The sequence below is a fragment of the Rhinatrema bivittatum genome, chromosome 9 (assembly GCF_901001135.1).
Source record: "Rhinatrema bivittatum chromosome 9, aRhiBiv1.1, whole genome shotgun sequence".
NCBI classification, from domain to species: domain Eukaryota; kingdom Metazoa; phylum Chordata; class Amphibia; order Gymnophiona; family Rhinatrematidae; genus Rhinatrema; species Rhinatrema bivittatum.
In genome coordinates, this window is record NC_042623.1 from 115,049,728 (window position 1) to 115,070,110 (window position 20,383).

The window sequence follows — 20,383 nt, forward strand, 5'->3', positions numbered from 1 at the left end:
TTGTGCTGACACTATATGGGAGAATATTTTCTATTTTAAACCATAAGCTCCTGTTGACGGTTTTTTGACAGTCACTATTATATCCTCAACTTCTTTGAGCAAGGACAATTATTTTATCATTGAATGTTCAACATTCAAGCTATCAGGTTGAGGGACAGAAGATTCAGATAAAACAGGTCCCCTTCTTTTTGAATTAATAAGTATGTCTGATTTGAGAGGGATCTGAGGATGACTGGAGAGCTGTAATAGTTATGAAAACCAGACTTGTCTGAGCCAGGCTGGAACTATGAGGATCAGACAGGCCAGTCTTCTAGATTTTTTGTACCGTTCTATCAGTGGAATTGGTGGAAAAGCAGCTGAGCAGAAAAGTGTCCTGAGCAGATCTGAGTTTGCTGGGAAGAATGGAACAACATTTTTGTAGTTTTCTGTTTTGCTTTCATGCAAAGAGGTCAACTGCTGGAAATCCCCAGTTTGTGAACTAGAGTCCAGAGAGTTTGCAAACAATCTAATGGGACGAAAGCTCTCTTCTGCAGAACATCTATCTGCACCCCTATTAATTTGATTTTTTCAGAGGGAATCAAAGTCAATTTCTCAAAGTTCATGAGGGAGCTAAGCAACTCTAAGAGCTAAATGGTTTTCTGCATAGAGATAACACACTCTATTGGGAATTCACTTTTCCAAGCTGGTCGTCAAGCTAAGGGAAGACTAGAATGCTCAGACATTGTACATGTGCTGCTACTATAGCTAGGCATTTGGTTAAGATTCTTGGTGCAGCTGACAGGTCAAAGGGCAAGACTTTGTAATTATAGTGGAATAAACACCCATAAAGTACAGGTAGTGCCAGGTAGTGATGGATGGAAACATGAGCATAAGCATCTTATAGATCCAGAGTGCATATTCACTCCTCCCTTGGATGAAAGGGAGGATTGCGCCAAAAGAACTCCTTTTGACTTTTTGCTGAATATAGCTTATTCAGGCATCATAAATCCAGGATGGGTCGCAGTACCCCAGATTTCTTAGAGACGTAGTATGTGGAACCAGTTCTATGACCCACTGTTTGAGGAGTGACTCCACCTCCAGTCTGAGTTGCATCAGGTGAGAAGGATCTGGATTGAAGGTTGAGCAATGAGGAAGCATGGGAAGCCAGAAGAAATGTAAGTGGTATTCAGACTCCACAATCTTGAGAAGCCAGCGATCCTTTATGACCTTGTGCCACTCCTCTAGGTAATGATGGAATCCTCCCCCTTACTCATTGCCGGATACAGTAAAAACTGTTAGTGCAGTTGGGTTTAAAAAAAGGTTTAGACAAACTCCTGGAAGAAAAGTCCATAACAATTATTAAGGTGGACTTGGGGATAAGCAGCATGGTCTTTATCTACCTCTTTTGGGAGCTTGCCAGGTACTTGTGACCTGGATTGGCCACAGTTAGAAACAGGATACTGCACTTGTTGGACCTTTAGTCTGGCCAAGTATGGCAAATCTTATGAATGTTCTTTTACCAAAATTGTCCAGGAGTTTAAGATCTTTCCCTGATGGGGAACTGGAATAAATATGTTTTTTCATTGCCAATTCCACAATGACTGACTGGTGTGGAAGATGTGTTACACCAAATCCCAGAGAGAGTTGTGCTCTAGACTTGAAATCCAGTTTTCAAGATGTGGGATAGCAAGATATAGGTGTTTCCAATTGTTTCAAGTGCAAAAACCTTATGTATGCATTGAAACGGTAAGGCAGTAGGTTCCACAGGGGTATCCAAGATCTTCAACAATCCAAGGACTTTGATTGGTGGATCTTTGTCCTTATGGACATGAATACCAGTGCTGCTGCTAACGTTTCAATAAATTTGGAATATGTGAAGTCTTCCAGGGGAGAAGAATACTCTAGATGATCTGGTGGAGGGTCTGAAGTTATTACAATGGACTCAACCAGGACCCTAATGATGAATAGAGGGAAGAACAACATTTTTCCATTTGTGGTTCTAGAGGCACAGTCTTTTTTTATTGCCTCTGAATAAGTAGATTCTGCTGCAATTGAGGGTGCTGATTAAGATCCTCTAATTTGAGATTCTGAGGCTAACACATCCAAAGGTTAATCTAGGACTCCAGTCTGAAGAACCACAGAAGCAAGAGTTAAAGATAGGTTGGAGCATTCAATCTGTCTCATTTGGAAATAGGTAAAGAAATTATTCACTACCCCATCAACTTGGCCATAGGACCTCTGTGTCCTTTGCCCTGGATTAACAGAGGAATATCTTCTTCTGAAACTAGAATTGTTTCTTGCATTGTAATAGGTGTGGATTGAAAGCTAGAAGTACTATCAAATAAATAGGGTTTGGTGTTTGTAGTTGAAGATCCTCAGGTACGAACCTCGGGGGTGTGAGCCGACTAACCAATGGAGGAGTTAAGATTACTTTTACTCCTCCAGCAGATCTTGGACAGCTAGCACACTTTTGCATAGGTAATCACCTTGGTTTGCACGATGGCGATAAAGAATCTGCGGGCGATATAGAAGATCATGAGTTTCTTTTGGTCTATATGACTGTAGAAGGCCCAGGGACATCATGGAGTGCAAATGAGTCAAATGCATCATGGCCTGCATCAGGTATACTGGGAAATGCTTCAGAAAAGACATGGCTATAATCAGAGGAAAGATGTGTGGAGTGCATCAACACAACTTGCAATGGTGCATTATGTGTTGTGGAAAGGTGCATAGATGTACCTGGCATTTGAGCACCACATATCAGGAGCATCTGTGTACAGTGCATCAGGTGAGTTGATGCTCTGCACTTTTGAGTGCATAGTTTTGTGCTTAGAGTGTGTCAAGGTTCTTTGCTTCAAGTGCGTCAATGTATCATGTTTTGAAGCAGCATAGGCGTGTATGGATGCATTGGTCTTCTGGTGCTTTGACACACTATGTTAAGATAAGACTTGTGCTAGTGGAACCGAAGGAGGATAGTTCAATGCAGTTGACATTGATGCAGTTCATTTGTACTTCTTCAACGGAGATAGGGCTGGCTGAAGGGAGTGATGCTGCTTGTGTAAATGGCATTGGGGCAGCTGAACTTGACCCTATGGCCACAGACCTAGTGAATGGTGGGGTTCTGATTGGCTCCGACTCAAAGATTTTCCCGAGGCAGTAGATGATGCTGCACTGCTCGAGAAAGATCTGCTGCTACTCCCTAGAAACGTATGCAGCTCTTTGATGTCCCCATGCTCACAGTACCATGCACATTTGTCCAAAGGCTTCATGTGTTTTTGTTTTTTTTGTTTGTTTTTTTTAACATGGTCTGCTCTTAGACAATGTTAGCAAAACTTGTAACCATCAGTAAAGAACATAACTTTTCCAAGTCTTTATAACCCACTCACCATTGTAAACTTTTTCTTGTGATCCAACATCTTGTGAAGAAACAAGTTTTCTTTATTTTTTTAAGTAGCACTTAAAAGTTCTATTTGTGTAGCTGCAGAAGCATCAATGCAAGGCAGAGGTTTTTTGATGTAAAAATGCAATATAAAATTAAAAAAAAATAATTGAAATGAAGTACCGGTATATGTCCATGCTTTAGCTCAGACAAAAAAATGACTGAGGATGCTCATGAGGCAATACCCGCATGGAAACTCCCTCACATCCTCAATAGAGTTAAAGCTCTATAGCTTGGATAGACAAGTCCATTCAGTGGCACCCGATGACATCATCCACATGTAATAGCTAATTCAGACTGCTTATCAAAAGAAAATAGTTTTGGGATTTTTTTTTCACAGAAAGGGTAATTGATGCACAGAATGCCCTCCCAGAACAGGTGATGAAGGCTAAATTAGTAACAGTGTTTGAGAGGCCATGCGATAAGCATAAAAGATCAATAGTGCAAAAAGTAAACAGATAGCCTAAAAGCATGTCTGTAAGTGTTTAAAGTGCCTTAGTCGAATGATTCAACAAGCACTGGAACTGTCAAAGTGCGAAACATGAAATGTTAGAAGTTCTGGCTAAAACACATGTGCTCATATAGCTGATTCTCTTTGGCAGTCTACAGAAGAGACCTAGGAGGCTGGACATTCTGTCAACAGCCATGCTAATAGTGACAGCTTTTTAGATTATTGTTAACTAAGTGGGAATTTGTGTATACTCATCTATCCAAAATAGTAGAATAAAAATAAGAAAGATGAGAAACCTAGCCTGCATAAGAAGAAATAGCTTACAAGTGGTCATGCTCTATGGCTGGATGCAGGGATATATCCTTAGCAGAATCAAAAAGGAATAACTGTAGAGATTAGATTGGCCATTTGATCTTTTTCTGTCATCTAGTTAAATTATATTTAATTAAAAAGGTCCTCATATGAAGGTATCCCATACATAGGCTTGCTCTTATTTAGTGAATTATAACTCCTCACACCTTTTTCTACATAATTTATGGAAGAGAAAATATAGTAGGCATTTCAAATATTTGCTTTTGATATTGGGGGGACAGTACAATTTTGTGACAAATAATGAGAAATATTGAGCAGTTGAGGTTTGCAACTTTCATTTTAAATAATCCGTGGCCCATACTGTAAAACAGCTTACACCAGAACTGAGCTGATATAGAAGACCTATGTGATAGCACTTTGCAAATGGAGATCAGCACATTACAGCTTACCACATCAAGCTTGTCCCATGCGCCATAATCATATGACCTGATCTTGAGATTTTTACTTTCCTTCTGATTTTGTTTCTTAGCGAGTGCTTTGGTTTTCTTCTTTTTCTTAAAATCCTTATTTCTGATTGGTGGTAAATTCTATAAAACAAAACAAAACAAAAAAACCCAGCATATACGAGTGACTTTTAAATTCAGCTAAAAAAGAATAACTAGCACATAATTTTAAAATGTTGACAAAAGAACAATATTTGACTTTACCACACTCGTTAAACAAACACACTTAATTATTATGTTTCTTTGAGCTGAATTTTCAAAGCTATTTACGTGCATAAAGCTGGGTTTACTCAGCAGTAGACAACTTCTGACAAGGCAATTTGGTTTCTGCATATCAAATCGAATGGAAATGCAGTTCTAAAGATCCCTCTTTAGGATGCATATAATAAACATACTTTTTTAGATGCTTCATTTTTAAGACGAAGAGCATCATGCCCTTTTGCCCCTGAAGCAGCTCACACATGAGCGAAACTCGGCCTGAGTCGGGCAGCTTGTAAAGATTTATGATAATAAAGAATCCCTGGTCTTTTACCGATCTTCTACTCTTTGGTCGCTACTTGCAATATTGGATCGGTATCCAGTTTGTTTCTTTAAAGCTGGGTTTAAGGCATGTTTAAAATGCTTGTTAGAAAATGTGTTTGTCTTTGTGCACAAAAAGTATAGATGTAAATCAAGTCCGCACATTCTTTTATGAGTATAAGAGAGGCGTTCCAGGGGAGTGGAGTCTGGACTTATGGGTGACTTGATTTTCAAAATTATGCGCATAAATTCATTACTCACACAAGTTACACCCTCCAATAACAGGCATATAACAGTTTGTACTGATGGACAATTTTCAAAATGAGAGCATGTGTACTTTAACTGAAAGTCTGAGGGTGAAAAATATTCAGACTTTCCTTTAAAAATCCTCTTTATATCAAACTAGATCTCAGTAAAGCATAGCACTCCTACAGCAAAACTTCCAATCTACAATTCCATAATAGAGAAATTCAAGAAGTACTGCACAGTACTTTAGAAGAAATGAAATAATTATGTAAGACACTTTACAATCATAAGATTAATGTGAATACCTGCTTTAACTGTATTGGCCCCAGGAAGAATAAACAGAGGCTATTAGACCATTACTTCCAGAAAAGCAATTTTGTTTAACATAAATGGGGTTCTCTGAAGACAGCAGAATGAAACAGACATGAGATGCAAGTGAAGTCATCCTATGGCGCTGAATGGATCCATCTATCTAGCTCAGTAGAATCTTTACTACTCTTGAGGGAGGCAAGCGGGTATTATAAATGGCTAATTCATCCTGTTTATGGAGAACCCCATTTAAGATAAGAAAACTTTCTTTCTCCATTGATAAGGAGGACTGAATCAATCACAACACATGGGGAGTCCCAAGCTAAGAGCTGAAAAGGAACACTTACAGAAAAAGCAACCCAAATCCCTCCATGGAGAGTGGAAGAATGAACAGACTACACAAAACTGGCTACCCAAAGTTATTATCATTTTTTGATAGCTTGTCCTGATAGTAATGAAATGTGAAAGTGTAGATGGACAACCAATTTGTAGTTTTGCAGATAAGGGGGATGGAACAACTCCCCTATGAGGAAAGGCTGAAGAGGTTAGGGCTGTTCAGCTTGGAAAAGAGACGGCTGAGGGGGGATATGATAGAGGTCTTGAACGAGTAGATGTGAATCGGTTATTTACACTCTCAGATAATAGAAGGACTAGGAGGCACTCCATGAAGTTAGCAAGTAGCACATTTAAGACTATTCGAAGAAATTTCTTTCACTCCTCACAATAAAGCTCTGGAATTTGTTGCCAAAGGATGTGGTTAGTGCAGTTAGAGTAGCTGGATTAAAAAAAAAGGTTTGGAAAAGTTCTTGGAGGAGAAGTCCATTAACTGCTATTAATCAAGTTGACTTAGGGAATGGCCTCTGCTATTACTGGCATCAGATCTTCTTGGTGTTTGGGAACTTGCCAGGTTTTTGTGGCCTGGTTTGGCCTTTGTTGGAAACGAGATGCTGCGCTTGATGAACCCTTGGTCTGACCCAGCATGGCAATTTCTTATGTTCTTATTTCAATGCAGAGCGCTCTTCTTAGGTGAACAACTGACGTAGCCATGGCTCTTATTTGATAAACCTTGACAGAGTCTGTGATCTGGAGACTAGAACAGCAATATGCGATACAATCTGCTAGCCAGCTGGACAATGTACACTTGGCAACTGCTATTCCCAGTCTGTTAGGGTTGTAAGAGATTAAAAGTTGAGAGCAGTTGAGGTTCTCTTCAGTTAATAAACCAATTATCTTTTACAGTCCAGTGAACTGAAGGCCTTTTCCCTTTTATGTGAACAAGGCTCTGAAAAGAATATTGGCAAAATAAAGGCTTGATTCAAAAGAAATGCCAAAATAACATTTGGTAGAAATCTAGAGTGAGGAGCACTCTAGATTTTCCACCTTGTTGTGGAAAAACTGTAGATATGGAGAGTAATGAAACAATGCTTATAACTTGCTGACTCTTATAAGCCAAAATGATGAACAGGTGAGCCTTCTCAAGGGCCAAACAGTAAGACAGAATCAAGTCAAATCCTCGTGAAGAACCAGTCCCTGCTGAGGAAGAATCATGTGTGGCAGAAGACGAAGGGGGGCTTCCACCAGGAGTAGTCGCAAATCCGCATACCACGGATGCCTGGGCCAGTCTGACACCACCAAGAGTACTAGCCCCCTGTGGCCTTCGATCTTGCAAATTATCCTGCCCAGCAAGGGCTATGGAGGAAAGGCATTAAGCAATCTGTCTTCCAGCCAGACCTGTACGAGACCATCTATTCCCAGGGACCACGGATCTCTCCTGTGACTGTAGAATCAAGGAACCTTCGCATTTTGAGAAGTCGCCAGCAGGTCTAGGAACAGAAGGTCCCAGCTATCTACAGTCAGCTGAAACGCCTCGGCTCACAACACCCACTCTCCTGGGTCCAGACTCTCCCTGCTGAGAAAGTCCGCTCTTACACTGTCTTTTCTTGCAATGTGAGAGGCCAAGATCATCTGCAGATGACCTTCCACTTTTTCCATTAGCTGGTCTATTTCCTGCAACACTTGCTGGCTCTTGGTTCCTCCCTGGAGATTGATATAGGCCACTATTATCTTCTTAGAACATAAGAACATAACAAATTGCCATGCTGGGTCAGACCAAGGGTCCATCAAACCCAGCATCCTGTTTCCAACAGAGGCCAAACCAGGCCACAAGAACCTGGCAATTACCCAAACACTAAGAAGAACCCTTGCTACTGATGCAATTAATAGCAGTGGCTATTCCCTAAGTATAATTGATTAATAGCCATTAATGGACTTCTCCTCCAAGAACTTATCCAAACCTTTTTTGAACCAGCTACACTAACTGCACTAACCACAACCTCTGGCAACAAATTCCTGAGCTTTATTGTGCGTTGAGTGAAAAATAATTTTCTCCGATTAGTCTTAAATGTGTTACTTGCTAACTTCATGGAATGCCCCCATGTCCTTCTATTATTCGAAAGTGTAAATAACCGATTCACATCTACTCGTTCAAGATCTTAAAGACCTCTATCATATCCCCCCCTCAGCCATCTCTTCTCCAAGCTGAACAGCCCTAACTTCTTCAGCCTTTCCTCATAGGGGAGCTGTTCCATCCCCTTTATCATTTTGGTTGCCCTTCTCTGTACCTTCTCCATCGCAACTATATCTTTTTTGAGATGCGGCGACCAGAACTGTACACAGTATTCCAGGTGCGGTCTCACCATGGAGCGATATAGAGGCATTATGACATTTTCCGTTTTATTAACCATTCCCTTCCTAATAATTCCTAACATTGTTTGCTTTTTTGACTGCTGCAGCACACTGAGCCGACGATTTTAAAGTATTATCCACTATGATGCCTAGATCTTTTTCGTGGGTGGTAGCTCCTAATATGGAACCTAACATCGTGTAACTACAGCAACGGTTATTTTTCCCTATATGCAACACCTTGCACTTGGCCACATTAAATTTCATCTGCCATTTGGATGCCCAATCTTCCAGTCTTGCAAGGTCCTCCAATAACGTATTGTATTTTTAAACAATGTACATGCCTGTTGAACACTTTTAACCTTTGCAGCTGCACCTTTTAGTTTTTTTCTATTTTCCTCATTTTATCAAAGTTTCCCTTTTGAAAGTTTAGTGTTAGAGCTGCAGATTTACTTATGATCACTGTTGCCAAGTGGCCCCACCACAGTTACCTCTCTCACCAAATCCTGTGTTCCACTAAGAATTAAATCTAAAATAGCTCCCTCTCTTGTTGGTTCCTGAACCAATTGCTCCATGAAGCAGTCATTTATTACATCCAGGAACTTTATATCTCTAGCAAGTCCTGGTGTTACATTTACCCAGTCAATATTGGGGTAATTGAAATCTCCCATTATTATTGCACTGCCAAACTGGTTAGCTTCCCTGATTTCTCTAAGCCAGGGGTCGGGAACCCATGGCTCGCGAGCCAGATATGGCTCTTTTGATGGCTGCATCTGGCTCGCAGACAAATCTACTAATTCAGTGTGTCGCCACACTTTCCAGTCCCCCGCTGACCCAGCTGCTCCCCGGTCTTCCTCCGCCCGGGCTTAAAATGCTGTCAGCCCTGGCGGAACGCGGCAGAATAGCTGGAGTCGCCGGCACCAGCATGGTCTCTTCCCCCCCCGAGGCCCAGAAGAGGAAGTGGTGAGCATCGGGTGCGTGCGCGGGAAAAAGAGACCACGCTAGTGTGGTCAGCGTCGGTACGACGAAAAGAAGACTGTGCAGCGCGGCTCGGAGGAAAATAAAGAAGAGCTTCAAACGCGGCCGATGGGACTCCTCCTCCGCGAGGGCTGAAATGAAGGAGGTTAGCGTTGGGGGGAGGAGGCTGCTGCTGCCGTGAGTTCCCGGGGTGGGGGTGGGGGAGACAGAGAGTGAATGAGCGAGCAAGCATGTGTGCTTGAGATGCTGTGTGTGTGAGTGAGAGATTGCAAGAATGTGAAAGAGAGTATGTCTGTGATTGAGAGCCTGCCTGTGAGAGAACGAGCATGAATGTAAGTTTACGATTGGGAACCTGTATGGGTAAGTTTGTGATTGAAAACCTGTTTGTGTGAAAGAATATGTGTGTATGATTGAGATCCTTTGTGTGTGAGAGAGATCATGTGTATGTATGATTAAGAGCCTGTGTGTATAAGTAAGAGAGAGCATGTGTGTCTGTGTGTGATTGAGATCTGGTTTAGGTGATGGAGCATGTGAGTATGTGATTGAGAGCCTGTGTATAAATGAGAGAAAGAGAGGACATGTTTGTAAGCATGTGAATGAGAGTCTGTGTGTGAGAGAAAAAGACAGCATGTATTTATGTGATTGAAAGCCTGTGTGTGTGTGTGTAAGCGTGAAAAGATAGCATGTGTGTAAATGTGTAATTAAGAGCCTATATAAGTGAGAGAGAAAAAGCATGCGTATATGTGAGTGACTGAGAGCATGTGTGTATAGGTGTGTAATTGAGAGCCAGTGTGAGAGAGAGCGCTGGTATGTGACTAAGAGAGGAGAAAGTTTCAAGCAAACCACCCCTCCTCCTGATAATTCAGAACAATCTCAGGATACCTGGATATCAAACGTTCCCAGGTATGCAGAGCAAAAAATGTTTTGTATCCTTATTATTTTTCATTACTGGGTCTTTGTGTCTGCTATTTTGAAATATTTTGTTGGTATCTGGAAATTTTTTATATGAGTTTTTAATTATTGGATATTCCACTCAGCTGTTTCAAAATATGTTCTTTTTGTTAGTACAGTTTTACTGCTAATCATTTTATATTTTTAAAAGGGCCTCAACTCTCCAGTTCCCTTCAAAACTCCAGAGGGTTTTGGGATTATTCCCAGGGGACTTTACCAGGGCCAAGCCTAAGAGAAATGCTCCCACTGGAAAAATTAGTCCCTAAGGACTGTTATCCCAGGAGCAGAAAAGGCACAAATAGGCCAAGACTGCACCTGGGCTCTGGGAGCCAGCGTCCACAGTTGACTGAGACAGAGACTACTGGCAATGGCCTAGGACCACACCTCCCTTATAGCCCAGAGAGAAGTCATAAAAGCAGTGGGATTTCCCTCCTCCGACAGCTGTGGAAGACGGAAATCCCACATGTTAAGACTGGTCTAGCAGCAAGGAAAGGAAGGAGAAATTACTACTTACCTGATAATGAACTTTCCTTCAATGATGGCAGTCAATCTCCACCAGTGGATTATGCACCTCTGCCAGCAGTTGGAGACAGAGCAAAAGCTGACATCATGGCTATATAGTCCCGCCCCTACATCAGCCTGCCAATATTCTCTGCTGGAAAACCCAAACTGCTGACAAACTGATTATACTTGAACATTATCATTAATAATCAACCACTCATGCTTCCAACCAAATGGGAACACTGAGCTCATAAAAAGAAGTAACAAATGCACTAAACTAAGGGGCTAGAATAGCCACTTACCAGTCTTCATCAAAGAGCAGGAATCACACTCTGCAATGTTTGCCCTGAAAAGGCTAACCATAAAATTCAACATTGGCAGCCTAGGGTGCATCTGGGATTAACCTGCCATCGTTAGAGGAGAGGAAAGGAAATTATCAGGTAAGTAGTAATTTATCTTTCCTCTGCATTCTGGCAGGCCAATCCCTACCAGTGGGATGTACCAAAGCTAATCCCGAAAAGGGCGGGAGGCTGCTAGCATTCCAGTCAAAATCACTTGCACAAACCCTGCATTCTCCGTAGCTTGAACATCCAAGTGGTAATGCTTGGAAAAAGTGACCAAAGATGACCACGTCGTCACTCGGCAAATCTTGGCAAGTGATAACTAATGAAGCTCCGCCCACGATAGTGTCTGAGCCCTCATGGAATGTGGTCTAATCTGTTTCGATAAAGTAATCTCAGCAGCCATATAGGCAACCATAACGACTTCCTTAACCCAACGGACTATCGTTGCCCACATCACCAGTGTTCCCTGTTTACAGCCACATGGAGCATAAACAGGCAATCAGACTTCTGAACAGATTCAGTTATCTCCAAGTACCTCAGCAAATGACACTTGATGTCCAAGGAACACAAAAACCGGTATTCACTCTCATCTCTGTCCCTGTCCAATGTAGGCAGGGCAATAGACAGATTCAAATGAAACTCTGAAACCACCTTTGGCAAAAAAAACAAGATAGCACAGTCCAAATCTGTACCACTCAGGAATCATATGCAGAAAAGGCTCCCAGCAAGAAAGAGCATGCAGTTCAGAGATCTGATGTGCCAAACAGATTGCTACCAGAAAAACTGTCTTCAAGGTAAACAGACGCAAGGAAAGACATGTAGTGGCTGAAAGGTCAGAATTGCCAAGAACTCCAGAACCAAATTAAGGTCCCAAAAAGGCTCTGGAAGCTGTAAATGGGGGCAAGGATGCTTAACTCCCTTCAAGAAATGGGACACATCGAAATGGGAAGACAAAGGCCCTCCATTGACTCTCCTATAACAATGTTGAGATTACTTACCTGATAATCTCGTTTTCCTTAGTGTAGACAGATGGACTCAGAACAAGTGGGTATAGTGTGCTCGTGCTAGCAGTTGGAGACGGATCTGACGTCAGCACGGGTACATATACCCCCACAGGAAGTGAGGCAATTCAGTAATCTTCCTTGCAAAAGCTGTTATGGATATATGTGTACTGACGATCAATGAAATAGTGAAACAGGATTCCCCTGACCGATTGATAGTAGCTGGAGACCGCCAGCATTCCCAACCGGAAGGCGTCGACACCTGGCAAAGGGGACGCTCTTATGTAAGAAAACGACATGGCCTACCTTGAATCAGTGAAACCCATGTATACCGGCAGCCGGGCGGGATGCTGAGTCCATCTGTCTACACTAAGGAAAACGAGATTATCAGGTAAGTAATCTCAACATTTCCTAGCGTGTAGCCAGATGGACTCAGAACAAGTGGGATGTACAAAAGCTACTCCCGGACTGGGTGGGAGGCTGCCTGAGGACCGCGTAGGACTGCCCTTGCAAATGCTGTGTCCTCCCTGGCCTGGACATCCAGACGGTAGAACCTGGAGAAGGTATGGAGGGAGGACCATGTCGCCGCTTTACATATTTCTGCAGGCGACAGAATCCTAGATTCTGCCCAAGATGCTGCTTGGGCTCTGGTAGAATGAGCCTTGACTTGTAGAGGCGGTGACTTCCCGGCCTCTACGTAGGCCGCTCTGATAACTTCTTTAATCCAGCGGGCGATGGTGGGCCGAGAGGTCGCTTCTCCTTGTTTCTTCCCGCTGTGCAGGACGAACAGATGGTCCGTCTGTTCAAAAAAATGGCGGATACAAGTTCTCATTCACCGCGTCCTCATTTAAAGGGATTATTAATCATGCGACTCCTCCCGCTCACCAATGTCAAACAGCCAGCCCTTTAAACTGCTCTTAAAGTCTCTTTAAAGTAATGAGAGCCAATCCATCTGTTCATTTAATCCTGCCGGTATTTCTGACCGCAATTTACTTCATATTCAGTATTGGCATCCACCCAGCTGGTGCCCTCAATAGAGATCAATATTTGATTTATCAGAGTAATATAAACTATTGAAACAAAAAAAAAATAAAGGCAATGCAGGATATGTAGTGACATTGGATTCAATTTCCCCCATTTTTGTGGATTTTGTGGTAGTACCTGCCTTGTATCAAAACAAACCCCAAGATACTCCAAAGTGTAAGATGGCTGTAAATTTCTCTTGGCCAGGTCCACCACCCAGCCTACGTCCTGTAGCAATGAACCCACTCTGCGAGAAGCAAAGACTCTTCCAAGCTCTTGACTCGAATCAACCAATCGTCCATATAGGGTGAATTAGGATTCCGTCTTTGCATAGGGCCGCAGTTATGCAGATATGCCTCCGTCAGATCCAGAGATGTGAGGTATTCCCCTGCTAGTACTTCCATTATGACAGAGTGCACCGTTTCATCCTGAAATGCGTGACTCAAAAATGTTGACATCCTTGAGATCCAATATGAGTCGAAAAAACCCTTCCCTTCTTGGGCACGACCAAATAAATGGAATAATGACCCACATTTTGCTGAGACTCGGGAACGGGCATCACCGCTTTCAGGTCCAACAGCCTTGGTAAAGTAGCTTCCACTGATACCCTTTTCTGAGGAGAGTTGATTGGAGATATAAAGGTGTCCGGAGGGATGCGAAAAAACTCCAGAGCATATCCATCCCGAACCCCTTTGAGGATCCACTGATCCAAAGTAATTTTGACCTTCCTGTGATAAAACAAGATAGGCAGCCCCCTATCTCCACTGACAGGTGAGTCCACAAATCTTCACTGAGAAGATCGAGGGGCTCCAGTTCTGGAGCCCACATCTTTTCCAGGCCTTCTGGGATGAAAAGACTGATATCTGCAAAAGGGACGGGCTCTTTGGGAAGAACATCCCCTATAAGGCTGAAAATGCCAATAGTCTCGAGAGTGGCCACTTGCCCAAAAAATCCAGGAAATCAATTTCTTGTCCTCTGGCAAGCGAGGGACCTGGGTTTCCCCCCATTTATTTGCCATTTTCTCCAACTCACAGCCAAATAGAAGCGAACCCTTGAAGGGCAATTTAGTAAGGTTGGACTTTGAAATAGTATCTGCTGACCAGTTGCGCAACCACAGTTGTTATCTAGCTACTACAGCAGAACCTCCTCTGGCGGCTGTGCGAACCAGGTCACAGACCTTTTCAGCTAAGAAGACAGCCCCCCGGTTCTACCATAGGTCCGCTATCTGACGTGGCGCTGTCAGATTCTTGAGAAAGACGCAAGGTAGTTCGAGCTACCAGGGCATAACAAGATGCAATTTTCAAGTTCATTGCCACTGGCTCAAAGGCTTACTTTAGGATAGCCTCAATTCTCCTATCATGAGCATCCTTAAGAGCTGCAACTCCCTTTACTGGAATGGTGGCTCACTTTGTGACAGAACACACCAAACATCCACCTTAGGGAAACAAAACTGCTCTCTAGCCTGTGGATCCAAGGGATATAAACCTACTAAGGCGTGCCCCCCCTTTGAAGGACACCTCTGGTGAACTCCATTCCAGATCAGTCAACTCTTGAATCACATCCAAAGAGGGAAAGAAATATGAGGCCTTGCGTAAGGTGACAATAAGGGGTCCTTCTTCTTTATCCCCGAGTAGTCAGCTCCTGCAAGTCCAAGGGTCTTCAAAATCTGAGAAATCAAGCTTGGCAACTTATCTCTATGAAAGAAACGGAGAAGAGTTCTATGGGTTTCAAATCTTGGGGAATCTCCCCATCCTCCAAAAGAGAGCCACCACCAACATCATTAGTGTCATCTTGATCCACCTGTATTTGAGACTCATCAGGCCATGCCACTTGACCATGGCGGCAGGCACTGAAGATTTCCGAGCACTTGGACCTAAACCAGTAGATATAGTCAATTCAGAAGACCACCCCTGAAGAAATGTCTGTAAATCCCTGGAAGAATTCCACCCAGGAAAAGGACAGGTCAGTAAGTCTAAACCTGACATCCTGAGAGCGAGTTTCCCCTGAGAAGTCTCCCCGAGGACCAACCGAAGAGGGCACCAGCGTCATGTAGCCCTCAGTCCTACTCCCTTCCGACCGAGGAGATGGACTATCAACAGCAAGATCAGAAGGAAGTAAATCCCCATGAGCATCCAGGCAGCACTGACACAGCTTAAAGAAAGCTCCGGCTGTATCAAGCTGATATGGTATGCAGCACAAATAGATAAGCACTTAGACTTCTTTGCCATGTGTGCCATGGTTATAAGGCACTCAGTCAGGTATAGGCACATGCCTAGCTAGATGAACAAAAAATGCGGTCAGGCACCCACGCCAACGGAGGACAGAGAAAAGTGGGCAAAATCATCCTCGCAGCCTACCACACACTAAAACGAGGAAAAGCCTGAAAGCGGGGCCTAAACAAACTACCGTTCAACCTGCTGTGCCTGAACTACCTCTACCCCTCATAGACCTCCCCAGAAACGTGAGCAGGAAGACCAAACACCAAGGAAACAGACCCAGATGAAAAACTCCTCTTCTTTATCTTGCTTTATTTATTTATTTTTTTTAAAATATAAAGTAAAAACTTTTAAGTGAGCTCAGCCCTCCCTGGCTGAGAACAGGAACGGGTCCCGGCTATGGGGGGAGAGGGCGAAAGCCTTCACCGCCGAGCCTCTCTCGGCCTGCAACCTCTAAGTGAATTTTAAGTCCATGCCACCCAAGGCTACCAAACCGAACAATATAACTTCAGGAGACAAGGAGTACTATATAGACATCTCATCTTCCTGATGGCTCCTTTTGAACTTCTTTCTTCCTTTCTATCTTTACTTTCTTGCTTCACAGGCAATCCCCACAGGGAAATGCATGCTTACCATCTGGTGGGAAGATGTTAGGGCAGGACTATTTAGCCATGTCGTCGTCAGCTTTTGCTCCATTTCCATCTGCTGACAGAAGTGCATAACCTGGTGGGGACTGACCTGCCAGAATATAGAGGAACTTAGGTTTCTCATTACACTCAAAATTCTACAATGGACTAAACAAATATTAAGAAACATAAACAGAAGCTCTCAGAGTTGGATTCAAACTCAGCTGACTAGTACATATTCTCAACAGAGGGAATATGGGATGCCAGAAAAAGAAAACAGCCATGCTAATTAATTTGTTTTGGTCCAGCATGTGCATCCACTATATAAATGAATATGTACTGTTCCACAAAGTCTGAAAATGACCCAAAGGGTAGCCAAACATGAAAACAAACAAATAAATCCATGGCAAACTGGGCCTCATAGATTTACCTCTTCTATTACTCCACTCTGTTTACTCAGATTAGCATCTGTTTGCTTGATGTCTTTTTCCCAGTTTTCTAATTCTCTTACAAAATCTTGCAGTTCCTCAGCATTTTGTTTCACCTGCAGTTGCAACTCCACTGCTTTGTTTGACGAAGTCATAATGTGGGTTTGCTGAATGCCAGAAATTTCAGATTTCTACTTAAAAACAAAACACATGAATCAACTGTTAACTTCCCTAACACACAAGAATCTCATAATTCAATTTGAACTAGGCCAGTGGTTCCCAAACCTGTCTCTTGGAGGACCCCCAGCCAGTCGGGTTTTCAAAATAACCACAATGAATATGCATGAGATAAATGTACATGCACGTCTCCACTGCATGCAAATTTTCTCTCATTCATATTCATTGTGGATATCCTGAAAATCCAAATGGCTGGGGGTCCACCAGGACAGGTTCGGGAACCTCTGAAATAGACAGACAACACTAGAACCATTCCCTCTACTTCAGCAAGCCAAAATCCCTAGGTTCATTAATATAGTGATAAGATCAGGGATGGAAAACACTTGAATACCAAATGTGTCTGGGCATGGGCAGAGGAGCTGCTGCCAGCCTGCAGGAGAGAAGAAATGAAAAAAAAATGATGGAAGAAATGGGAAAAAAGAAGAAGGGGAGGGAAAATAGCTGAGAGAAGGTGGAGAAATAATTTCAAAACAAAAAAGAATATTAAAAAAAAAGAATAAAAGAAGCAAAAAGATAAACAAGCTCCAAAGAATATTTCCCCCCTAGCTCCTATGAATTTTGGCCGGCACCTAAGTTTTCCAAAAATTTTGCCATCCTTGCATATGACAATGATTTTTTTTCTCTCTCTATAGATATAGATTGATAATGTACATTATATATATATATATATATATATATATATATATATATATATATATATATATATAGAGAGAGAGAGAGAGAGAGATACATCTATATGTGTCGCAATACATGTCAGCCCACTACATATTCTTTTGTCTAGGTTGCATTACTAGATTATCAGACTCCACTCAGACATACAATAGCACTAAAGTAAATTAAATAGCTACCATGTCTCAGAATGTATAGCCTTCCCATAGTTGGGGGCCATTATTACTGCTCTGAGAAGATTATTGTTGGGCAGTATATAAATGGAAATATATAAAATACAATAAAAGATGATACCATTATGAATTGATATTTACACTGTAGCGTAGGCTATTTTTTAAGCTTTGATAAACAGATATATAGAGATACCTGATGCTACGGACCATTGATGGTGGGGCCACAATGCAATCAAATTTAACAATCATTGGAGAAGGAACATTAAGTAAAACTACTGTAAAAACATGTAATATTAGAAAGGGGTGATAAAATGAGGACATTGGAAAAATACTAAAAGAAGTAGATACAAAAGTTAAAAGTTTGCAAGATGTGTGGACATTGTTTAAAAATACCATATTGGAAACCCAGATAAAATGTATTAAAAAAAAAAGTTCAAAAAGGACAACAAAATAACTGTCAGCAGGGCTAAATGATGAGATGAAAGAGGCAGTTAAAGCCAAAAGGACATTTTTTCAGAAAATGGAAAGCAGATCCAAACGAGGAACATAGCCATCACCTATCCAGAGGAGTAGGCAATAAGAAATAGATCTACCTTTTTGTATCTAGTGGGAACTTCAACCCAAACTGGTCACTGCTGGAAATAAGATGCTGGGCCTGATGGACTTTAATCTGACCCAGCATGACATTTCTTATGTTCTTTTTAGGAACGAGCAGAAGCACTGGCAACTTAGTTGTAAATCATTAATAAGCAGGCCAAGACAGAATTTGCAGAGAAATTTGCCAGAGAGGCAACAAAATAATGAAAAATTTTTCAAGTACATTTGAAGCAAGAATCCTGTGAAAGAGTCAGCTGGGCTGCTAGACGAGAAAAGAATAAGTTATCAATTAGCTATAATTCATTTCAAATCTGATTGGATGGCAAGGCTGTCAATGTCAGACCTTAATTGTAATCATGGCCTGTTTAACAAAAGTTCACAGTTTTATATCTGCAGTTATTTGTTTGGACATCTTCCCGTGCTGTGCTGAAATCTTGTTTCTCATATTGCAAATCACACCCAGCTATATTTTTTTCTGTAATATCTGAAGCAGTTAAACTCATATCTTTCTTACTGACCCATTTCACACCTCTCCTTCAGTTTCCTGCTTTTGCTTTGAATTTCTGAGCTAGGAAACAACTTTGTATATGGTCCCAAGCATGCTACTCTTTTACTATTCTTTCCATGAAAAAACATATTTCCTGGTAAGTGCCCTTCAAAACTGATGGGGGAGGGGGGGGGGGGGGGAGACATGTATGCACATGCAGTCACTCAATCTCTTCCTGCACCCAAGAATGCTCCTTTATACAGAGGATGTGCTTTTCCCACTCGGTAGATGTCAGCGTGTGCACATCTACCACAGTGTGCATGCTTTTAGAGGCTGGGTAATGATCAGATGCCCATTTTACATATGTAAACATTTTACATGCATGAAACAGGCAAAAAGTTGACATCCTTGCATCCCATGTCTTCAATTAAGGCTATTAAGGCACAATTTTTTGGTAGGATACCAAATGTACACCCTCAGGAAACAAAATCAATTATTAAATATTCCAAAAAGGCAGAGTAAATATATTTTGAGTATGACTGACAGAGTGAACAACACATAATTCTAGCAAATTACAGGGGCATTTTTTAAACAGCCCCTATACCTGCAAGCTAATTTTCAAAGAGAAACTTCCTGATTTTCCCTTTGAAAATATGGAATAGTGGGAGAATGCATGTACTTTCTATCCATATACTTAGCACCTGCTTTGAAGTCTCAGCACATACTATCCTTCTATGACCTAATTTCGTCCCAAACACTGCTCTGAGGGTGGGGACAAATTTCAAATTATGTTTTTATGTACGTAAACATATCTGAAAAGTTCCCTTTATACATATGCAGAAATTCTCATTGTCTGCTACAGCATGGGTCCTCACCTTTTAGTCAGTTAGTATCATGATCCATTAAAGGTGGGTTTTGTGATACCTAAGTCTATTGTTGGATATCTCTTGTGAGCACATTTGTTACCACTGCTTTTAGCCAGATGGTGTTTGGACACTAGGTTAGTTCTCCTTTGCATAACAATTTTGGTTTTATCATAGCAATCATTGCACTCTCTGATGAGTCAGCATTTTGGAAATCGTATGATGGACAGTATGTTTCAGGCTTGTGCAGACAAAGATCTAAGGTAGATTCTGTAAGCCTAAGATCATCTCACAGTTTTCATTTCTTTCTGATTTATGGGAAGAAAGTTAGGTACCTTACACACAAGACAGGGTTGACTTCTGTCATGCATGATCCAGACAATACAAGTTGACAAGTCTCACTTTAGCAGACGGCAGTGAGAACTAGAGTCCCTCAGAGCTCGTCTCTCACCATTTTTAACATATTTATGAGACCACAAGCTGGAATTTTTCAGGAAATAGGTATCATTAGCCACATCTATGCAAATGAAATCTAGTTTTTGATTCCTATTAGTAATGATGTGAGGCTGTTATAGGAAAATTGGTTCTTACCTTGCCCGCAGGTTTCTCTTCGGGCCGCAACACCAGCAGACCCTCTTCTTGTCTTTGGCCGGGAAGTTTAAAAAAAAAAAATCACGTGATGGGAGCGACCGGTCCACCGGGGGGGAGCCCGATGCCCCGATAGGCCAATCCGCCCCTGAGTACAAAGAAGACAAAAAAAAATGTAATATCAGTTTTTAGAAAGGGATCAAAGGGTGGTCCAGGAAACTACAAACCAGTGAATCTGATGTCTGTGCCAGGCAAAATGGT

The 20,383-nt window shown here is 41.9% G+C and overlaps 1 protein-coding gene across 3 annotated transcripts in view; it reads right to left on the minus strand.

Annotated features, from left to right (window-relative positions):
* Nucleotides 1-20,180, minus strand: part of RPAP3 (RNA polymerase II associated protein 3) — a 196,896-nt gene extending 176,716 nt beyond the window's left edge. The window contains exons 1-3 of one of the 3 annotated variants that reach the window (XM_029616263.1): nucleotides 20,126-20,180; nucleotides 16,511-16,699; nucleotides 4,631-4,768 (exon numbers count right to left, since the gene is read on the minus strand). In XM_029616263.1, the coding sequence (XP_029472123.1) occupies nucleotides 4,631-4,768; nucleotides 16,511-16,663 (291 nt within the window). In that variant the 5' untranslated portion in view covers nucleotides 16,664-16,699; nucleotides 20,126-20,180. Of the gene's footprint in view, nucleotides 1-4,630; nucleotides 4,769-16,510; nucleotides 16,703-20,125 lie in introns of all 3 variants that reach the window. The other 2 variants (XM_029616264.1, XM_029616265.1) reach the window with 2 other exon arrangements.
* Between the last annotated feature and the right edge of the window lie 203 nt (nucleotides 20,181-20,383).